The sequence below is a fragment of the Anomalospiza imberbis genome, chromosome 3, assembly GCF_031753505.1.
Source record: "Anomalospiza imberbis isolate Cuckoo-Finch-1a 21T00152 chromosome 3, ASM3175350v1, whole genome shotgun sequence".
NCBI classification, from domain to species: domain Eukaryota; kingdom Metazoa; phylum Chordata; class Aves; order Passeriformes; family Viduidae; genus Anomalospiza; species Anomalospiza imberbis.
Genome location: NC_089683.1, coordinates 91,258,144 through 91,275,377, shown reverse-complemented (window position 1 = coordinate 91,275,377; position 17,234 = coordinate 91,258,144). Strand labels below are relative to the sequence as shown.

At 38.6% G+C, this 17,234-nt stretch overlaps 1 protein-coding gene across 1 annotated transcript in view; it reads right to left on the bottom strand.

Moving 5' to 3' along the window:
• Positions 1–732: 732 nt before the first annotated feature.
• The window catches only part of LOC137470025 (spermatogenesis-associated protein 7 homolog), a 35,588-nt gene continuing 19,086 nt past the window's right edge, over positions 733–17,234 (bottom strand). The window contains exons 5-9 of the mRNA XM_068183007.1: positions 15,455–15,957; positions 15,304–15,364; positions 14,048–14,115; positions 10,963–11,020; positions 733–858 (exon numbers count right to left, since the gene is read on the bottom strand). Coding sequence (XP_068039108.1) covers positions 733–858; positions 10,963–11,020; positions 14,048–14,115; positions 15,304–15,364; positions 15,455–15,957 — 816 coding nt within the window. The remainder of the gene's footprint in view (positions 859–10,962; positions 11,021–14,047; positions 14,116–15,303; positions 15,365–15,454; positions 15,958–17,234) is intronic.

The window sequence follows — 17,234 nt, the reverse complement described above, 5'->3', positions numbered from 1 at the left end:
TAACCAGACAAATTTGAACAACTATGTTATAATGAAAGAAGTGATTATCATCAGTAAAAGAAAGCATCGAGACTTTAGTTGTTACATATTTTCATACATGGCTGCATTTGTATTTTATAAGCCTTTATATTTCATTAAGTGTGAAATGTTTGCATTTTGAAAGGTTATAATGTCTGGGGTTTTTTAGCAACTAGTATGTATTGGAGTACTATTATGTATGTATTTTGCTGTAGGTTAAGATTTTAAAGCGGTCTTAGATTAATGCCTGGATCTATTGAAAGTAGGACTTCATATTTGACATTCCCTTGCAAACTGATGAGACTTCAGGTCACAATAAACACAGGGAAGCTCTATCAAGAACATAATTTCCAACCTATATGTATATCAAACATGCAGAACAAATAAATCAGAGGGCCTCATCAGGATTCCTAGTAGGATTGCATAGGATGTGTTTTGTCATCTCTCTGTAACAAATGAAAGGACGCTTACATGTGGCCTTCTATTCTGACTGTAAAAGTCCCTGTAAAAATGTCTTTGGTGCTCTACTATTGTTCTTAGCATGCTAACCTGGTTGTTGCCATAGTGATACTGTCTTACATCACAGGAAGATACATTAGCTGGATCTCTTCTTCACTTTCCTGTTTACCCAATGTTTACATTATAATTGGTGTAAAATCTAGTTTGCTGTCCCAAGTGGTTTTGCATGCACCCTGAAATGCCGAGAGCTGTACATTAAAAGCATGCTGCAGGAATGCTGGCATCCTTCTGCCATGTTCCCCCAAAGCTGATGGAAGGGTCTGGGTGGTTTGTGATGTTCAGCTCTTTCTTCAGACTTTGAACTATTCTTCTCATTTTTACCTAGTAATGAAAGAAAAACAGGAGATTTGTTTGTCAGCTGCTCTTCTTGGATTCTTATTATTAACGCCCAATGTTTGAACTGATCTCTCAGGTCTTATAATTTAAAATGTTCCTAGAATTTAAAATGTTTGAAATGTCAGATCCTGCTGTGACTTGTGCAACCCCCTTGGCTGCAGGGGTGATCATGAGTTCTCTGCACTGCCCTGTATTTCCACCCTTGGGGACAGTGCTGCCATTCCTATGCTTCTTGGCTCACTGGGACCACTTGAAAGAGTCTGCTCATCCAGTTATCACTGTACAGAGTACAACTGACACCAACGAAAACTTCAAGCATCAGCTCTTTATTGGTCTTCAGCACAACGTTTTATACCCTTCGTATTACATGCATTGCACCTGTGTGCCCTCTCTACCCTTTTGTGATTGGTCAGTGCCTCTGCACAGAGGGAGATGCAGGAGTGTCTCAGTAATGAGACATGGAGTGCCTCATTGCCTTCAGTGCTGGTCACCTGTCCTGCACAGCTGTAGGCCATTAGGGATGAGGCTCTACCACAGCCCCACTCCCAGTTACCACATACTGTGTGCCTACACCCAGTGAGGGCGGTCGGAGGGAGAGATGGAGCTGAAAAAAAAAAAGTACACTCTCACTATTCAGCTGATGTTTTTGGTGTGCCCTTTGGTTGATTAAAATTAATAAACTTCTAAGGAGAAAGAAAAATTCCAGGGGAGCAGCAATGAATCCAAACGTGCCTGGTCTCAGAAGTGTGTATTGAACAACAAAGCAAATAGTGCCCTAAAATCTTGACGGTGATGACAGAGACAAGGGCAACACATACCTAATGGGGAACTCCTCCATGCAACACCTACCAAACAAGTTCCCTTTACACAGGGTAACATTGCTGAACAATGTATACACTGTAGGGAGAAAAAAACCACCTGTGCCGCTGCATGGCCCAGTGCCAGACAACCCTCCAGATTTGTCCCAGAACTAGTTTCAGGTGCCTTGTTCTTGCTGTTTAAGATTTCAGCTGTCTAGCCCTTAAAATGATTCCACCTCCCTCTGCTTTGGCTATCTTATCCTAAATAGCTATAAATTACAAAAGGCTGCCAGTAATTTTCTGCAGAAAACAGCAATTGAAAACAGCTGTTTGAACTTAAGGATGTTGACAACTGGATGCAAGGTGGACTGTGTTGAAAGCAGACTGCAATTGCAGTGTTCAAAGACAATGTTGTGGACTTGCTTGATATATGGACTAGTCTATCTGTAGTTCTAGGGACAGGAGATAGGAGACGATCTCTGTAAACATAGATATATATATATATATTTATATATATATAATATATATCATTTATATATATATATAAAATCGAATTTATTTGTGTGTGTGCATATTTTCTGACATACTTATATGCACACCCAAGCAGTTATTTCAGTGTCAAGTTCAGAAACTCTATGGAACATAGAAAAACAGGATGTAGCTATGAAACAGCTAAATCTGTTTGGCTTTTTGCATGATTTTATTCCTGGAAGCTTTTTTAACAGCAGACAAATCATGGTCTCTATTGACAATACAGCTGTTGAAATACTTCAGTGAAAGGTCTGATGGGTGCATAGAAAAATCAGCAGCTCTTTGTATTTTGCTTTTCTGCTCTGTGCTTCATAAATTAAACAGATGGAAGCTTAGTGAGAATCTGCTCTGTGCTGGATACAGAGGTTCCTTTATTTCAGGGCTCCTTTATTTAGGTGGCCTGCTGAGTACCACATAAAATACAGTGTAAATACATCTGATCTTGTGAAGGAAGATTGACTTTTTCATGAAGACTGTGTATCCACATATGACTACTGATTTTTTTCTTCTAGAGGCAAAATGGGAAGTTGGAAGTTATTAATTGTGGTTGGGGAGTGCTTCAATTTTTTTTTTTTCAAGTATAGAGAAAGGGAAGTGTTCTGTATGCTTTTGACCTCAAATTGAAAAATACTCTGCTTTCAGCACTGTTGTTGATATTTAAACTTATGTGTGGTTTTAGGCACTGCCTGGTACTGAGGGATTGAAGATTTTAGTTCTTCTGAATGATGTATAGTTTGGATTATCTTAACTTTGGACTAACGTAATTACCTTAGATTTCAGTCATAGAGGCTAAAAGTAGTAATGGAGAAGACTGATACTTCATCCTAAGGGATTTTTCTTTCTCTTCAATTTCTTGTGAGCAATTGCAGAGGAAAGAATCTACTTTGTGATTCCCAGATCTACTTGTTTCACTGCTTGTTTAACTTGGTTAGCTGCTCTTTTACTTCTCTTTTTATATAAGTGTTTGATATCTGGTTCCTGATATTATCTTCAGGTCAGCAAATTTACTGCTGAGACACATGAAAGTATTGGTTTATATCAAAGAATCTAAATAAGAATCTCCCACGAAGTGCACATCCCCTTACACTGCTTTAAGTGTGATTGGGAAAGGTACCAAATGATTGGTTTGTTCAGGTGTCTCCATCCCCATTGCTGACTTCTTTGACAAAGCAGCACTCTTGTGTTGAAAACATCATTTTAATGTGCTTAAAATGACATATTAAAAATGGAAAGTCAGTGAACCAGCTGCAGGGAAGACAATATAGTCTTGAATGCTCTACCAGAGCTTCCAAAATGTAGCCGAGTTTATGGGGTGAGTTCCCATGGTGCTTGGCTACAGCTTAGAAGTAAAAGAGAAAGAAATTAAAGTCTTGTCTTTGCTCTAAAACTGATGCTTTGCAAAAACACAGTCAACCTACCCTGTTGTAGAACTGATGCTGGAATAGCCATATTCCATACTCAGATAACTGCTCTGATGAGCTTTAGCATAGAAGACCAAGTATTAATTCTTTCCCACTTGTTTCTTATCCAATATCTCTTTATCAATAGAGGAAAGTGGGGGATTTTACAGTCATTTTAGAGGCAATTCTCCTGGGCTCAGCCACCACAGTTGCTATTTCTGCATTGCTGTCTAGGGTACATTGAAAAAAAAATGTTGATGGGAATGTAAGTGATTGCTGGCTTGCTGTAGCAGGCTGGATTCCACAAATTCACATCGTCCCTGTGGTACACTGGAGACTCTTCTATAAATTCAGTAATGCAGCTATGATTATTCTTCTCCTCGCCTCCCAATTAACCAGTACTGCACATATTGTTCCCTGTCAAATATCTTATTTTGTCAGATGCCAGAGAGCAGTGTTGTTCTCTTTTCAAATTGCTGGTTTGATTTCTGGCAGTACTTGATTGCTTTAAAATGTACTTTCTGCATCCATTTTCCTCCATGCTTAATTAACTGGAGAAAACTATTGAAATGAGGTTTCAGTTAAGTAGGTGTTTTACTTCTGTCCCCACTACCTCATTCATTTATTTCCTCTAGCTCACTCAAGTCCCAGAGACTTTGTCTTCCATTTGCAAGGAATTTTGCATTTATCTTCCATGCAGTTTCCATCTAGGTTAAATACCAGAAAAGGCTAGAAACAAGAACCTCTTTTCCAGATCACAGCTATTGCACCATGAGTAGTGCTTGAGCATCATCTGTGGTACTTCTGTGCCTTTACAGGGGTGTCTTAAGCACCTGCAGTGCAGGTAACTGCTAGAAAGCACTTGGCTTTTACCTTTAAGAGTAAGTTAATTTCTTTTGGTGGAGTATGTTCTATGGGAAATCCCTGCCTACAGTAAGCTCCCATGGAGTAGTGCTCCATGGAACACACAGCATAAAGAAGCAGCAAATTAACCTTTTCTGTGTGAGAATAATGTGTAAGATTGCTACATCATAGCTTGGGACTGCATATAGCCCAAGGTTAGGCCTACCATGTGCTCAGGTTCCTCATAGGTAAGACACCAGCTTAAACATCCAGAATTAATTGGAGCAAAACATGTGCTTTTTCATATTTTGTTGTGACCCCATGTGTTTCTCTATTTCAGCCTTACAAAGAGCCAAGACCACTGGAATTAAAATACATCTGTGATCCAGTATAATCATACTAGGAGAAGGCAAAATGGTGATGAAATGCACAGTCAGCAGTCTGAATTGCAGGTAGTTAGTAAGCAAGCAAGCAGTTCACCTATCTTGGAAAGTACAAGAATAGATTTTGAATGGCAGATGATTGCAGAGTGGACTGAGAGCACCTGACCAGTGTGGTTTGACTTGCTCAAGACTAAGAAAATTATTAATATCACTGTCAGAATGAATCTAGGGGAAAATGGATTACAGTTTAATCAATTAGCATTCCTAGAGCACTGTCACTGAGCTTTGCTTTATTAAGAGATGATAATCATGATGGCCTCTTTGTTCTGCGGAGGAAGACCTGGGGTTATTCATGGCATGGAATGGAGTCTGGAAGCTGTCACACAGCAAGGGAAGAAAATGGGCAGACTCTGAGGAGTTTACTGGGAAAATTTTAAAATTCTGGTTCAATTTGAAGGTCATTACAACAAGGATTCAATCTTGACCACTTTAAGAGAAAATTACTTGTTCTGTTAAAACATGTTAAAGATAATGGACCCTCTATAAACTAGAAACACAAAACATCCAGTACTTCAAAAGAAGTCACTTTTGTAGCTCAGAATACTAGTGTTCAGAAAATAAGGAGCAAACTCCTTGTGATATAGATCCAGTGAATTTCTTCATGCACATGCTTTGTCAAACTGACTGTTGAGATTTGCAATATTCAGCATTTTTTTCTTTGAGAAGTTTATGCCCTTAATGTATTCTGATAGACATTAAGAAATACCCAAGAAAGTGAAAAGAGCAACTTTAAAATCTCTTCCATTACTCTAAAGAGATTCTCACAAAAATTTCTGAATGAATATAAAAGTTATTCAAACCTATCTGCAAGGCTGCTCTTTGCAAATATTATAAGGTAATTTTATATCTTCTGTGTTCTGTTCTGCTGACTTGACTGCTGAATTGAACCTTCAACAAGAGGAAAAAATCCAGTATAGCAGCCAAAGCTATGGAAGGGCGGAAAGTGTGAGAGTTTGTGGCCAGGCCTGCAAAGTTCTGAGCTACCTGTGTTTAACTAGGTGAGTGTTAGTTTTACAAAAGTGTGTTTTACTTATGAGAGCTTCCCCTCTAGACCTAATTTTAAAGCTTGGTGACCTATAAATAAATCATGGTCTGGGTTAGGCTTGGTTTCAGTGGCCGAAGTAACCAATGCAGGTGTGAAGAATCTACTGTACACGTGTCCTCTGATAGGGAGATGGATTGTGTTTGGGTGGTACTTGTCCAGTTTTCCAGTTGTCTTCATGTTTGGAAACTCTGGTTTACATAGGCAACTTGAAGAAAAGGGTGTTTGCCCCTGCAGACACATCACTGAATGTCCACTTGAAATGGGATGAGCTCTGCTGTATAAATGGCCAGAGCAGGCAGTGAAATTAGTACATCCAGTTGAAACTTCAGAAGAAATTGAAGAAATTTAAATTAAACTATTCATGCTGGAATTTCTAAAATTTTGCCAAGATAGAATATTCCTACTTTAAGTCACATGGGTAAGAGAACTTGTTTCACAGGACATTTCCCCTTCTGCCTGTGATGGGGCCACTGGGTCAGTACTGGTTTGGAAGAAAGTTTCCACATACCAGATCACTGAGAGTTTCTGTTGTGAGATGTATAAACTTGGGTCCTCTGCTCATCTCAGAGCAGTCATTTTCATTTTTACTGGTTTACTTTTAAAACTTTCCCATGTGCAGTATCTAATTATGGTCCATTACAAAATGCTGTATTTAAATGGTAACGGTGCATAGGGCTGAAAGGGACTGTTTGTAAGTTGCTTTGATGATTAAGCCGCTAATTATTGCATTAGCAACCCAAACCACAGTCGTTTGTGATGTGTCTCCTCCTTAGGCAATCCCACGAGGCACGATGGGCTAAGTAGAAAGAGTATGGCACTAGGAGAAGGGAAGAGCCAAGGACATATAGGACATAGTGCCAGGGATTAAGCAGAGGTTGCTTTCTCCTGTGTCTGCTTCAGTGTGACTCAAGATAGTGCTGAGGTGTGGTACATCAAAAAGAAGGATTTTTTTTCCCCCTAGAAATGTAAAAGTAGGCCTTTCCACTAAAGGCTGTGAAAGACATTATGACACTTTCTGCCAGGCCTTATCACTGAGGCCATACTTGCACAGTAATCAAAGGAAATTATTTTATTTGGTTGAATAAAGTGGCTTTTGGGCTTCCACACCACTGTGATGTTCAGCTGCCTATGCTGTTTTATGTTCCTGTCCTGAAATGTTTGGTAACACTGCAGGGTGCCATTTATCAGATGTCTTCCATCTTCCCCTCACCTGAGATAAAACTTTTGGTGTCATTACACTGTATTTTTTTCAAAATGAACACTTTATGATCCTCCTAAAAGCAAAGGCATAAAACAAGTGTAAGATATTACTTTGTGTCTTCAGAAGCTTTTGGTTTTATATGATAAATTTCCCAGAAATAAGTTACTTGGAACAGTTTGCTCATTGGAAGACTGATGGGCACTGGATCCCTCACCCTTGCAGGTGCTGTGTTAGTTTCCCAACAATTTCCTGAAATGATGCACTTACAGACCCCTTTCAGTGGCTATTTCAAACCCAGGAGATACATTTTCCACTTTCCTGGATTATAAGAGCTACACTTTTACTTGTACCTCTTAGCAAGGAGCAGCATTTTTTTCTTTTCAATGAAATATTTTTATGGAACTGATAGCTTCTTGAAATGTATCTGAGTATGGATCAGGTTCTACAGCAGATATGTCATCCTTGCACTTCTAAAGATATAAAACTGATGGTGTATTTGAACAATTTGAATGTCTAGACAATTTTTACAAGCTTTCTTGAGTGGAGACCATTTCATTACTACAGAAAATGGGGCAACCTGTTTCCTCTGTGAAATTTTGTTGGAAAAACTCTTCAGTTTCTTAATTTATGTGGTAGAAAAAAAATTGTTATACTCAATCATAAAAGAATGCTTGAATATCCAGAGCTGGCCAGGTGAAAAGAGCCCTAAGCTGAAATTTTCTAAGCAGACCACTGAATACAGTCTGCAGAGGCATTGAAACAGTGTGAACAGCAGAAAAAAAAAATTGCTGGAAGGATTGGTGCATGGTTTCTCCTGGGCATGCTGTTTGAGATTGCATGTTCTAAAGCAAAAAAGGTTATCTATCTCTGTTTCCTAATTGAATTAGGCAACTTTCTTCTTTCCCTCAATCCCCAGGTAACATCCTATTGAGTGTGTGACCATTTCCCTAGAAAAGCAACTTTCTGAGAGCTGGAGAAGAGGCTGCAGGTACTAGAGCCGTGAATTCCCTGGTAAATTGTGAGGATTGCTTGGACATGGTGTGTGGACAAACATGGACAGTGGGTCAGGCAACATGTTTGGGTGGGTTTAAGCACCCTTATGATGTTTAGCAGACAGTAGACCAACGTGGAGGTTGCTTCAGGGAACAGATCTCAGACACTGTGCTGGAACAAATGCCAGCAAGAACTTGGAGAGGAGAGTGTTGGTTTTGGATAGCAAGTACAGAGAAGAGCAGAGCCCAGTGAAGGAAGTACCCAAATAACAATTTTTGAGGCATCCAGTGTGGGTAAAAAAAAGACATTGCAAAGACCTTGATAAGTGTTTCCATCTTCTTATTTTGTCTGTCTGGACCAGAAAGCAGTGATAGGAAATAAAAGTTTGAAGACAATAAAATAAAAAGACAAAAACAAGTTTTTGTAGGACAAAAGTCCACTCACTATGAAATTCATTTCCATCCACTGGCTAGTTCACTTTTAAAAGCCACAAAGTGATTCAGCTTCCATTACTTTTCTTGTGGGAACTGTGCCTGGTCTAATAAATGTCACTGCTCACAAGTTTCTCGTGGTGTAAGTTGTGCTTACACTTCATATTTAACCTTTCCAAAGAACACTTTCTCCTGTGTGTACTGTGTTCTTCTATTATACAGAGATAGTTTGGTTCTTTTTCCTTTCACTGATGCATGGCTAAACAGGCAAATATTTGATTAACAATAATCTTTGCATCAGTTCTCATAAAAAGTACAAGTAAAATAATCTTTACATTTTATTTCCCTCTTCTGAGTTTCTTTAAAATTTTTAGTCAGTGTTTTTGAAGGGGACCACACCAGACTTAAGCTCAACTCAGGTGCAGAACAATGTGTTCCTAGATATCAAACATGTTGCAGTGGGACATAGTGGAAATCTGTCACTGCTTGCAAACTCATCCTTCTGGAAGCATGTATCTTCAGTTTCCTAATAAAGGTTTCTCAGCTCTATCTCTAAGGCAACAGCTGACCTTACAAATATGTTCAGCATCCTCTAGTCAGATGTAAAATACATATCCTCTCAAATTGAGGTGCAGATGCTGATTTTTTTTCTCACAAAACCAACTTAAATTTCACTAATTTCAACTCGGATCATTCCCTAAACACTTTTTCCATCTACTGCCTGTCGGTCCAGCAACTAAACAGTTACCAAAACACCACCTCTCCCCTAATTGTAGCACTTTAAAAGACAAAAATAACATTCTGCATTCTGATTATTTTATAATTAATTTGATTGTTGTTTATTCAATGTGCAAATCATGTGCAACTCCCACATACCTAGTGTTGAAGGAAGTATAATTCTATATGGTTAAAAATTTGCAGAAAAAAATAAGTCAAGGTAGCTTGTCTAAAAGCCAAACTGACAGTTTCTCAGAAAAGTTCCCACATGAGGGTGCTGCAGCAATATGTGCTTTAGAATGCAATCTCTGAGTCCTTGACCATGAAACCTTTGGATCATCTGACCCAAGGAAATGTCTTTTTGTGCAGAGGCCTTTAAGGTAAGATCTAGAGATGAACTCAAGCATCAGATGCCTCTCAAGGCTGGAATTAGCAGGCTCAGTCCCTGTGGGACTTGGGAGAAACACAGGATAAAAAAGCCCCATGCCCCAAGCCTTGTGCACTGGGCAGGGTCCCTCCAATTAGCAGTTGGCAGGCAATGCAAGGAAGGCTGTAAATGAACTTCTGCACCCTCTGTGGAGCCCACAGTTTTGAAGCAGGCCCTTGGGAATGTGTTTTTATCTCTTTTTTTCCCTTTAATTCAGAGTACGTAAAGAAGAAGGAATTTATATTATCAGTTATTGGGAAGCAGAAAAACTTAGTGCCTTTTAAATCAGTGCTGCAGCCTCAGTTTGCAGTGCTCATGTCCCTCATTTTGCTCCTACAGTTTAACCTAGAGGAATTAGTTCAAAAGCCCAGTTGGACCATCTGCTCATAAGGTGTTGGATGTGGGTCTTCTCAGCCTTTGGAATCTGCTTTCCTCATTTCATGGGCAAGTGCTTCAACCAAACTGGGATAGCAGCAAAGACAATGGCAATGCCACTAATACCACTTTCTCTGCAAATTACTTTTAAAAGGAAAAAAGTGTCTTCTTTCCAATTTTTTCAGAGGGCACTTATAAGCTGTGCTCTCAGGAGAGGGCTCTAAACCCTGGATTAACACAGGCAAATGTGCTTTTGCTCATCCTAGATAAGGTGCCAGACTTGCAGACAGGAGAAACAGGACTGTGGCTGTGTATTTGTGCCTGGCATTTCTTTTTGTTTCTCCACAGGCCTCTTCCCTCTCGGCATGGGAGATGTCCAGACAAGCATTTTGAGGTGTATAATTCTCAGCAGGCACCACCTGAGGAGCCTTAATATTGGACTTAGAATTTTACATTTTGTTCTGGTGACCAAACTCCTAAATTCAAGCTATTAAATTGCAAAATATTCTTACTGTATCTAGTCACAACCTCCAAGCCTATTTTGCTGGTCTACTCCAGAAAATAGCAGTCACAGCAAAAAAGTGCAGCAGCAAATGTTCTTTGTGAACAGGTTTTATGTAATTAAAGCCATTCTGCATGCTATATACATTATCTGTCTTTTAGAAACATTATTAGAGCAATAAACAAAAATATACAGAAAAATCTCTCTTTACCAGTCCTCCATGGAAGACACCCTTACTGCTGCTTTAGTAGGGGGAATTTCTCCTTGCTTTTTATTAAAATTGTGTAGTAGTCGATCTGCCATAAATTGTTGCTCAGCACTGATGTACAGCATTTCTACTGGAGGTGACAGAATATTTAATACTAGATTTTTTTTGCTCACCTCATCAAGGTTATGCCTCTTACTTTTAATGTGCATTTGAAATATATCTTCTAATGCCCTTAAAAAAAAAGAAAAATGAACATCAGTGCAAAAAAATTCAACTGTTCAAGGTCCATATACTTTCAAAATGAAAAATAACTACTCAGCCTGTTTTTCAGATCATTTAAAATACATCCCAACCTTCCACTTTTGCTCCATCTCCTCCCCATCCTCCTGTAAGTGGATTTAAAAACTAAAACCTTAAACATTTTAAGGTTGTTGGATATTCTCATTCCAAGTGCATGCTGTTTGACATGAACTATGTTAGGGAATGACTTATGTGTATATAATTCTAATTTCTACTCTTACTTTTAATAAAAAAATATAGAAGTACTGGTGCTCCCCATCACAATGTGGTAGTCCCCCTCTGTGTTTTGGTGGGGTATAAGTCTCTCTTGCTACTGCCAAATTCTGTTCCACCACACTGACTGAGTGAAACTGCTGGGGGTACTGGGGTGCTGGGCAGTACTGCAAGCAGCCTCCTAGATTCATTTATAGCTCTTGTTCCTTTGTCCAGTATATGGTGCTACTCAAAGAGGGCTTTGGAACTGCCTCTACCCAGCACTTTTAGACTCTGAAGGTCATTTGCATGATCTCTTTTTTCTTGAGTCTCCTTTTCAGTAACTTCTTAGGAAAACACTGAAGGTTGGACTTTTGTTGCTCATAGGTTGCTTAATAGGTATACTAGGGAAAGGCAGGTATCTTCAGAAAGTTCTCCCAATAAATTTTTAGAGCCATGATCAGCTATGAGCAAAAGATGTGTGAATTTGTAAAAATAAAGACCTATCTGACTAGGGAAATTAGGTCTCCAGGTTCTGCAATCATAATTAAATCTAACCCATTTCCAGAATGCCTGCAATGAGCTGGAGGGCTCAGCAGAGCTGGTTTGGTTTCATACCGTATATTAGAATTGAGAGGGCATTCATCATTTTATCTGCAGGATACTGGCCTAAATAAATGGAAACTTTAAAATGTGTCTATAATATTAATCCTACAGGGTAGCTAAGGCTACTAGTTGTGTGTCTTTCTTAGTTAGACATAAAGCCTACTTAGAAATTCATCTTGTGCTTTAAAATGAAAGGATATTATTGATTGTTCACTTTTCTTCCTCAGACCAAGTAAGTTCTGTTATTAGAGACAACCTGAGAACAACAACTGGTGATTTTCCACATATTTTTAGTAAACTTTACTTTTGAGGGAGGAGTACACAGCATCTAAACCACCTCCCTCTAAAGTCAGCAGAGTAGTCCTCTCACCCTGCAAGCCAAAGCAGGGACACAAACACACAGACTCTTAACTTTTTTTTACTGTATCTATGGGCTGGCTCCATGCTTTGTGATCTTTTCAATGTAAATGAATTGGTGTCTTTCAAATCTGCTAGTGTTCCTCCTAGTGTATCCAGAAAATTTACTTCTAATTTGGACCTTATGTTTGTCTGAAAACTGTAATACCTAGAAGGAAGGAGGGGAACTCCTACCTTTAACTGATTGCTCAGAAAACAAACTAACAACACTGTGTCAATGGCCACTTTTTTTTTTTTTTAAGAGTCTTAAGAATTTTAACTCTAATCCTCTAAACTGAAAAAGAAATACCTTGGTGTCAGGCAGAGATGGATTGATTCTGGGGGATTGGCACCTCTCTAGCATCAAGCACTTAAAATCTTAAACACTGAGATAAAATCCTCTATCAAAGGAGGAGTTTCTTCCAGTTAAGATGCGGACAAGAAATTGCTTAGCAAAGGGGCACCCAGTTTTGGCACTTTTAGCAGGGCTATAAAAAACTCTGTGGTTTATCACAGCTCTCTAAATATTAGAAATGTGTTGATTTACTCTTAGAATGTGAAGAACATGAGCCCAGAAGAAGATGCTGCATTTAGACACCAGCAGCATGAAGTGTGTTTGGCTCTAACCTTTGTGTGGATCATTAAATTGAGACTGCACATATCCTAAAGAAAGCAATCATTGCATTTATTTATTTTGCTTTGATAGGAGGGAGGAAGAACTCTAAAAAGAGAATTGTTCTGATGAACTTTACTAGGGAAGACTCCATGGGTTGCTAGCTCAAGTTTGGCTAGGAACTGGAATGAGACAGTTGTAACAATAATATCCATTACTATCCTGTATAAAGGGTTGAGCTTGAAAACAGGGTTAGCGAACATGATATTTCCATGTTTCTACTAGAAGTCAGTGGGAAATACGAGGCTGGCTGAGAGTATTTTCTGTTCAGCTACTCAGTTTAGATCATGATTCCCATACAGTGCAGTCACAAAAGTATTCATCCAATTAAGCCTGAATCAGAGTTACACTTTGCTGTCATTAAAACCACCAATCCTTTACACTGATTCATCAAAATTTTATTTCTCAAAGAAATAAATATTAAAGTCAAAGCACTTACTCTTTTTGGTAACAACTTCTAATCAAAATATCATTTGTAAGGTCCTGGAGAAAACAAAGGTATTCTTCTTCTCTATACAAACACACAAATTGTCAGCATCTTTTTTAACATACACAGAATACAAATAAGGTTTACAATACCAACTAAAGAGGCAGTGGTTTTAGAGTAATTAAACAAAAGTGCTTAATCTATTTACTAGTCTTCATTTTTTACTAATCAGGCTTAAAAGTTTTTAAATGACTGGTTTTGACAATTCTGTTGATCAACTCTCAAAATATTCTAATCCATAAATTTCATTAATCTAAAAGATCTATGCCTTTTGTGAATAATCAGTTAAAAATGGTTCCAGTGAACCAAGTGTAGGTACTAGAAGATAATTTTAATATTGTTTGTTTATTAGTTAGTCTTAACATATTTAGCTTGTCTACAGTAGGGTGGCATGACCCAGAAAAACTCTTCAAGCTTTCTGATTCTGCATTTCCCAAGCAAGTAGCTGAATCCTTTATTCCCAATAGAGTCCCTCTACTCACTGCATACAGCCATTGAAGTAGGCTTTTGTGTAATGTTTACAATTTTCCACTAGATTTCTAGTTTAATACTTTGATATGAAGCTTAGAAATAGTTAAAAGGGACAAACAAACATTTGACTTACACTTTTTCAAGTTGTAATCCTGGAGAAAGTGGCATTTCAGAATCATGAGTCCACAATTCATGGTTCTGCTACAAAAATGAAAAGGAGAAAAAAGTAAATATTTTTTTAACTATCTTTGGATTATCATTATTTATTTCCATTCAGAATACCAGGGGAAATAATCTGATTCCACAATATACCAAAATCACAACTATATCACATTCCAGCTCATGTGAAATAAATGTTTTGGGTGTCAATCACACATGTAAATAATGAATAAGTATTATTATTGGGTAGGTTCATGTTAGCAGAAATAGAAATCAGCTAGTATAACCTGAGAGAAAGGAAGCAAATATAAAGAAAATCAGAATTTGTGTCAAAATTGAAAGTCTTTACAGTTTCCATACAAATACAACAGCATTTTATTTAGAAGGGCATGCAAAATACATTTGTGTTTTTGAAAGAGGACTTAGAAAATCAGATCAGATCATCAAATGAAAGTAGGAGCTTCTCCAGCTAATATTGTTAAATGAAGGTTTTGGTGGTTGGAACGAGGACTGAAACAGTACTATCAAGCACAAGGCTATCACATATCATGCTTGTGGTTCCTTGGCTGAGCTGTGTAGAAATTCAGCATGGCTTCTGTAAAGGGGCATGTGGGCCAAGGAATTATACAAAACTCCTCTATCACGCATGGCTTTGGCTATTGTTAAGCAACCCTTATATTTAAGTGCACTAAAATTTCCTAAATCAATCTACCATTCATCTTGAAAATCCAGATGACTAATGGAGTGCAATTTCCAGACAAAATCTTGCATGACATGTGACTGTAGTCAGAGTGAATAGCACTTTGTCTGGACATTTCTGGACTCCAAGTTATTATTTGGATGGAACAAAAGGCTGTAAACCAACTAAAAAGCAAGAGTTCAGTCAAGTAGGAAAGAACTCTGCTGTCAGAAGAGCAGATTTGTGTTGGGATACTCTATTTGTATCACAGTGTCTCATTTGTGTTTCTCAGAGAGACCAGTTACTTTAGCTGCTCCTGTTTTATTCACAGATGCCTGTTGACCCTATCTAGGCCTGCATGCTGGATTTCTCAATTTAAACCTTAGTCACTTCTCATAAAACAGTTGAATATTTTGGTTTTGCTCTTAACAAAGATTCCCCAAAGCCACTGACTCCATTATCCATTTCATTCCCACATAACCAGGACGACTTTTGTGTATGAGTAGTGTTTTCTGCCTTTTTTTTCTTTGTAACTCATTGGGTACACTAACCTCAACTGGCTGCTGAGAAAAGTGAGCAGAATGTGGTCTCTTATGTGCATTCTCTAAAAATCTGAAAGATTAAAAGCACAGTGAGAAACAGTTATGATTCAAATGATGTGTTTGAAAACAAAATTGTGTAACTTAGCATTAATGTCAGCACCTGTGCAAGCCTTCTCTCTTTTTGTTGTTGATGCCTGCTGATTTAACTGATGGTCTGCCCAGGGAGGAGCTCCTTTTTCTAGAAGGAGGATTATAATATCTATATTTTACAAGAAAAGGTTGATGCGATGTCTTCAAGATCCGAGGCGTAAAACACTGCTTCATTTCTGTAAAGTAAATTGCATGTTTGTCAAGGAGGTCCCCAGAGTAGGTTTTCTGAACAGAGTTTTGAAATGCCTTCTTCCTGTTGTGACTGCCCAAAGGCATGTGAGGCTGCAGGAGGGGTGAAGCAGATGAGCTGTGGGCATTAGGACTGTGAACCTGTGTGTGAGACAAAGCACATAGAGCAGTATTTGGGACAGCCTTTCTTGCAGCAGAAGCCAGCAACAGAGTCCTTGAAGCAAACTTCTGATGTGATACAGAGAGAGGCTGCTTTCTCTTTGTCCTGGGATAGTTGCTCTGACCAGTCAGTGGGTGACCATTTTCCAGCAGTGCCCAGTTGATCTGAAAGTTAAAGAACAAAACTGACAGAAAAATTACACGAGAATTCGCTACAGACACCATTTCCAACAAAGTAGCTCACACAGGAAGAATTTTAAGAAACTGTTTTCAAACTGGCTCAATTGGTTTTAAGAGGTGTAACTGACTTGATCATTTCTGGAACCCACAGTTGGTGGTTAGTTAGTAAAGCCTTCCTGCCACTGTGCTTGAGCTAATTAACCAGTCCTTTACCTAGTTTCCTTTTCCTTCCTTGTCTTTAGTAAGCTGAGGTTTCTAATAACAAGTAGTCTTGGGAAATTACAGAAATCCCATTTTCCTTGCCAGGGCTGACAGAAGGAGAGCAGGAGACTTTTTTCTTACTTGGGCGTTGTGTATTATTGCCTATGGAATTGATGACTCAGTGGCAGTCTCACAGTCCTCCTTCAGTGGTATCTTCTGTTCTCTCTCCTTGTGTGCCTATGCAGGTGTGAGCACCGCATCACCTCATGAGATTGAAGTCAAACAGAGCCACTGCTTTCCTCACAAATACCACCAAGGTGAAATTGTGGTCTATTGCTATTCACCTCTCTGTGAGAAAGATTTTACAAAATGAAATAATGCATGTTTGAACTGGATTATATTTGTAAACAATCTCATTGGAAATCTAGTGGTAAACACCCTATGATTCTCAAATTATAGAAAGTCTTACAATCTAAATACAGTCTGCTGAGGAATTTCTGCCTAAGAGAGACACTGGACTATGGTAGGATGAAATGTTTTACAAGAATTTGAGGTGAGGTCCACTGTCAGAATTTGGTGAAGAACAAGTCTACTCACATTAATATGGGGTTGTCCAGTTTCTGGTCTCTGGCAGAATACATAGAAACTGGATTAATTACTTTTGGGTCTTGGTTTTACCAATAAGTAATGTTCTAAAATTCAGGGAACACCATAAAACAATGCAAAATGTGGGAATATACAGAAAAATATTGGAATTTCATTCTCCTGAAAGCATGTTTTCTTGAACACATTTTAGTCACATATACACAGCCATAACATGGATACCTGTCACTGTAGGCCATGTAGGGACAGAAACAATTCAGTGGGAGGACAGGTGCCAGGTGGCAAAACTGAGAGTCAAATATTATCTCTGCTTGACTAGACTATAAAAAGCCACACTGAACAAACCTACATCTAACTGCTGTGCCACAGGCACTCCCCACACCATAGAGTGCTCCATATAGCACAGCTAACTAAGGGGAAAATGGGCTTTCTTATGTGGCTCAATGCCACCAGTGTGA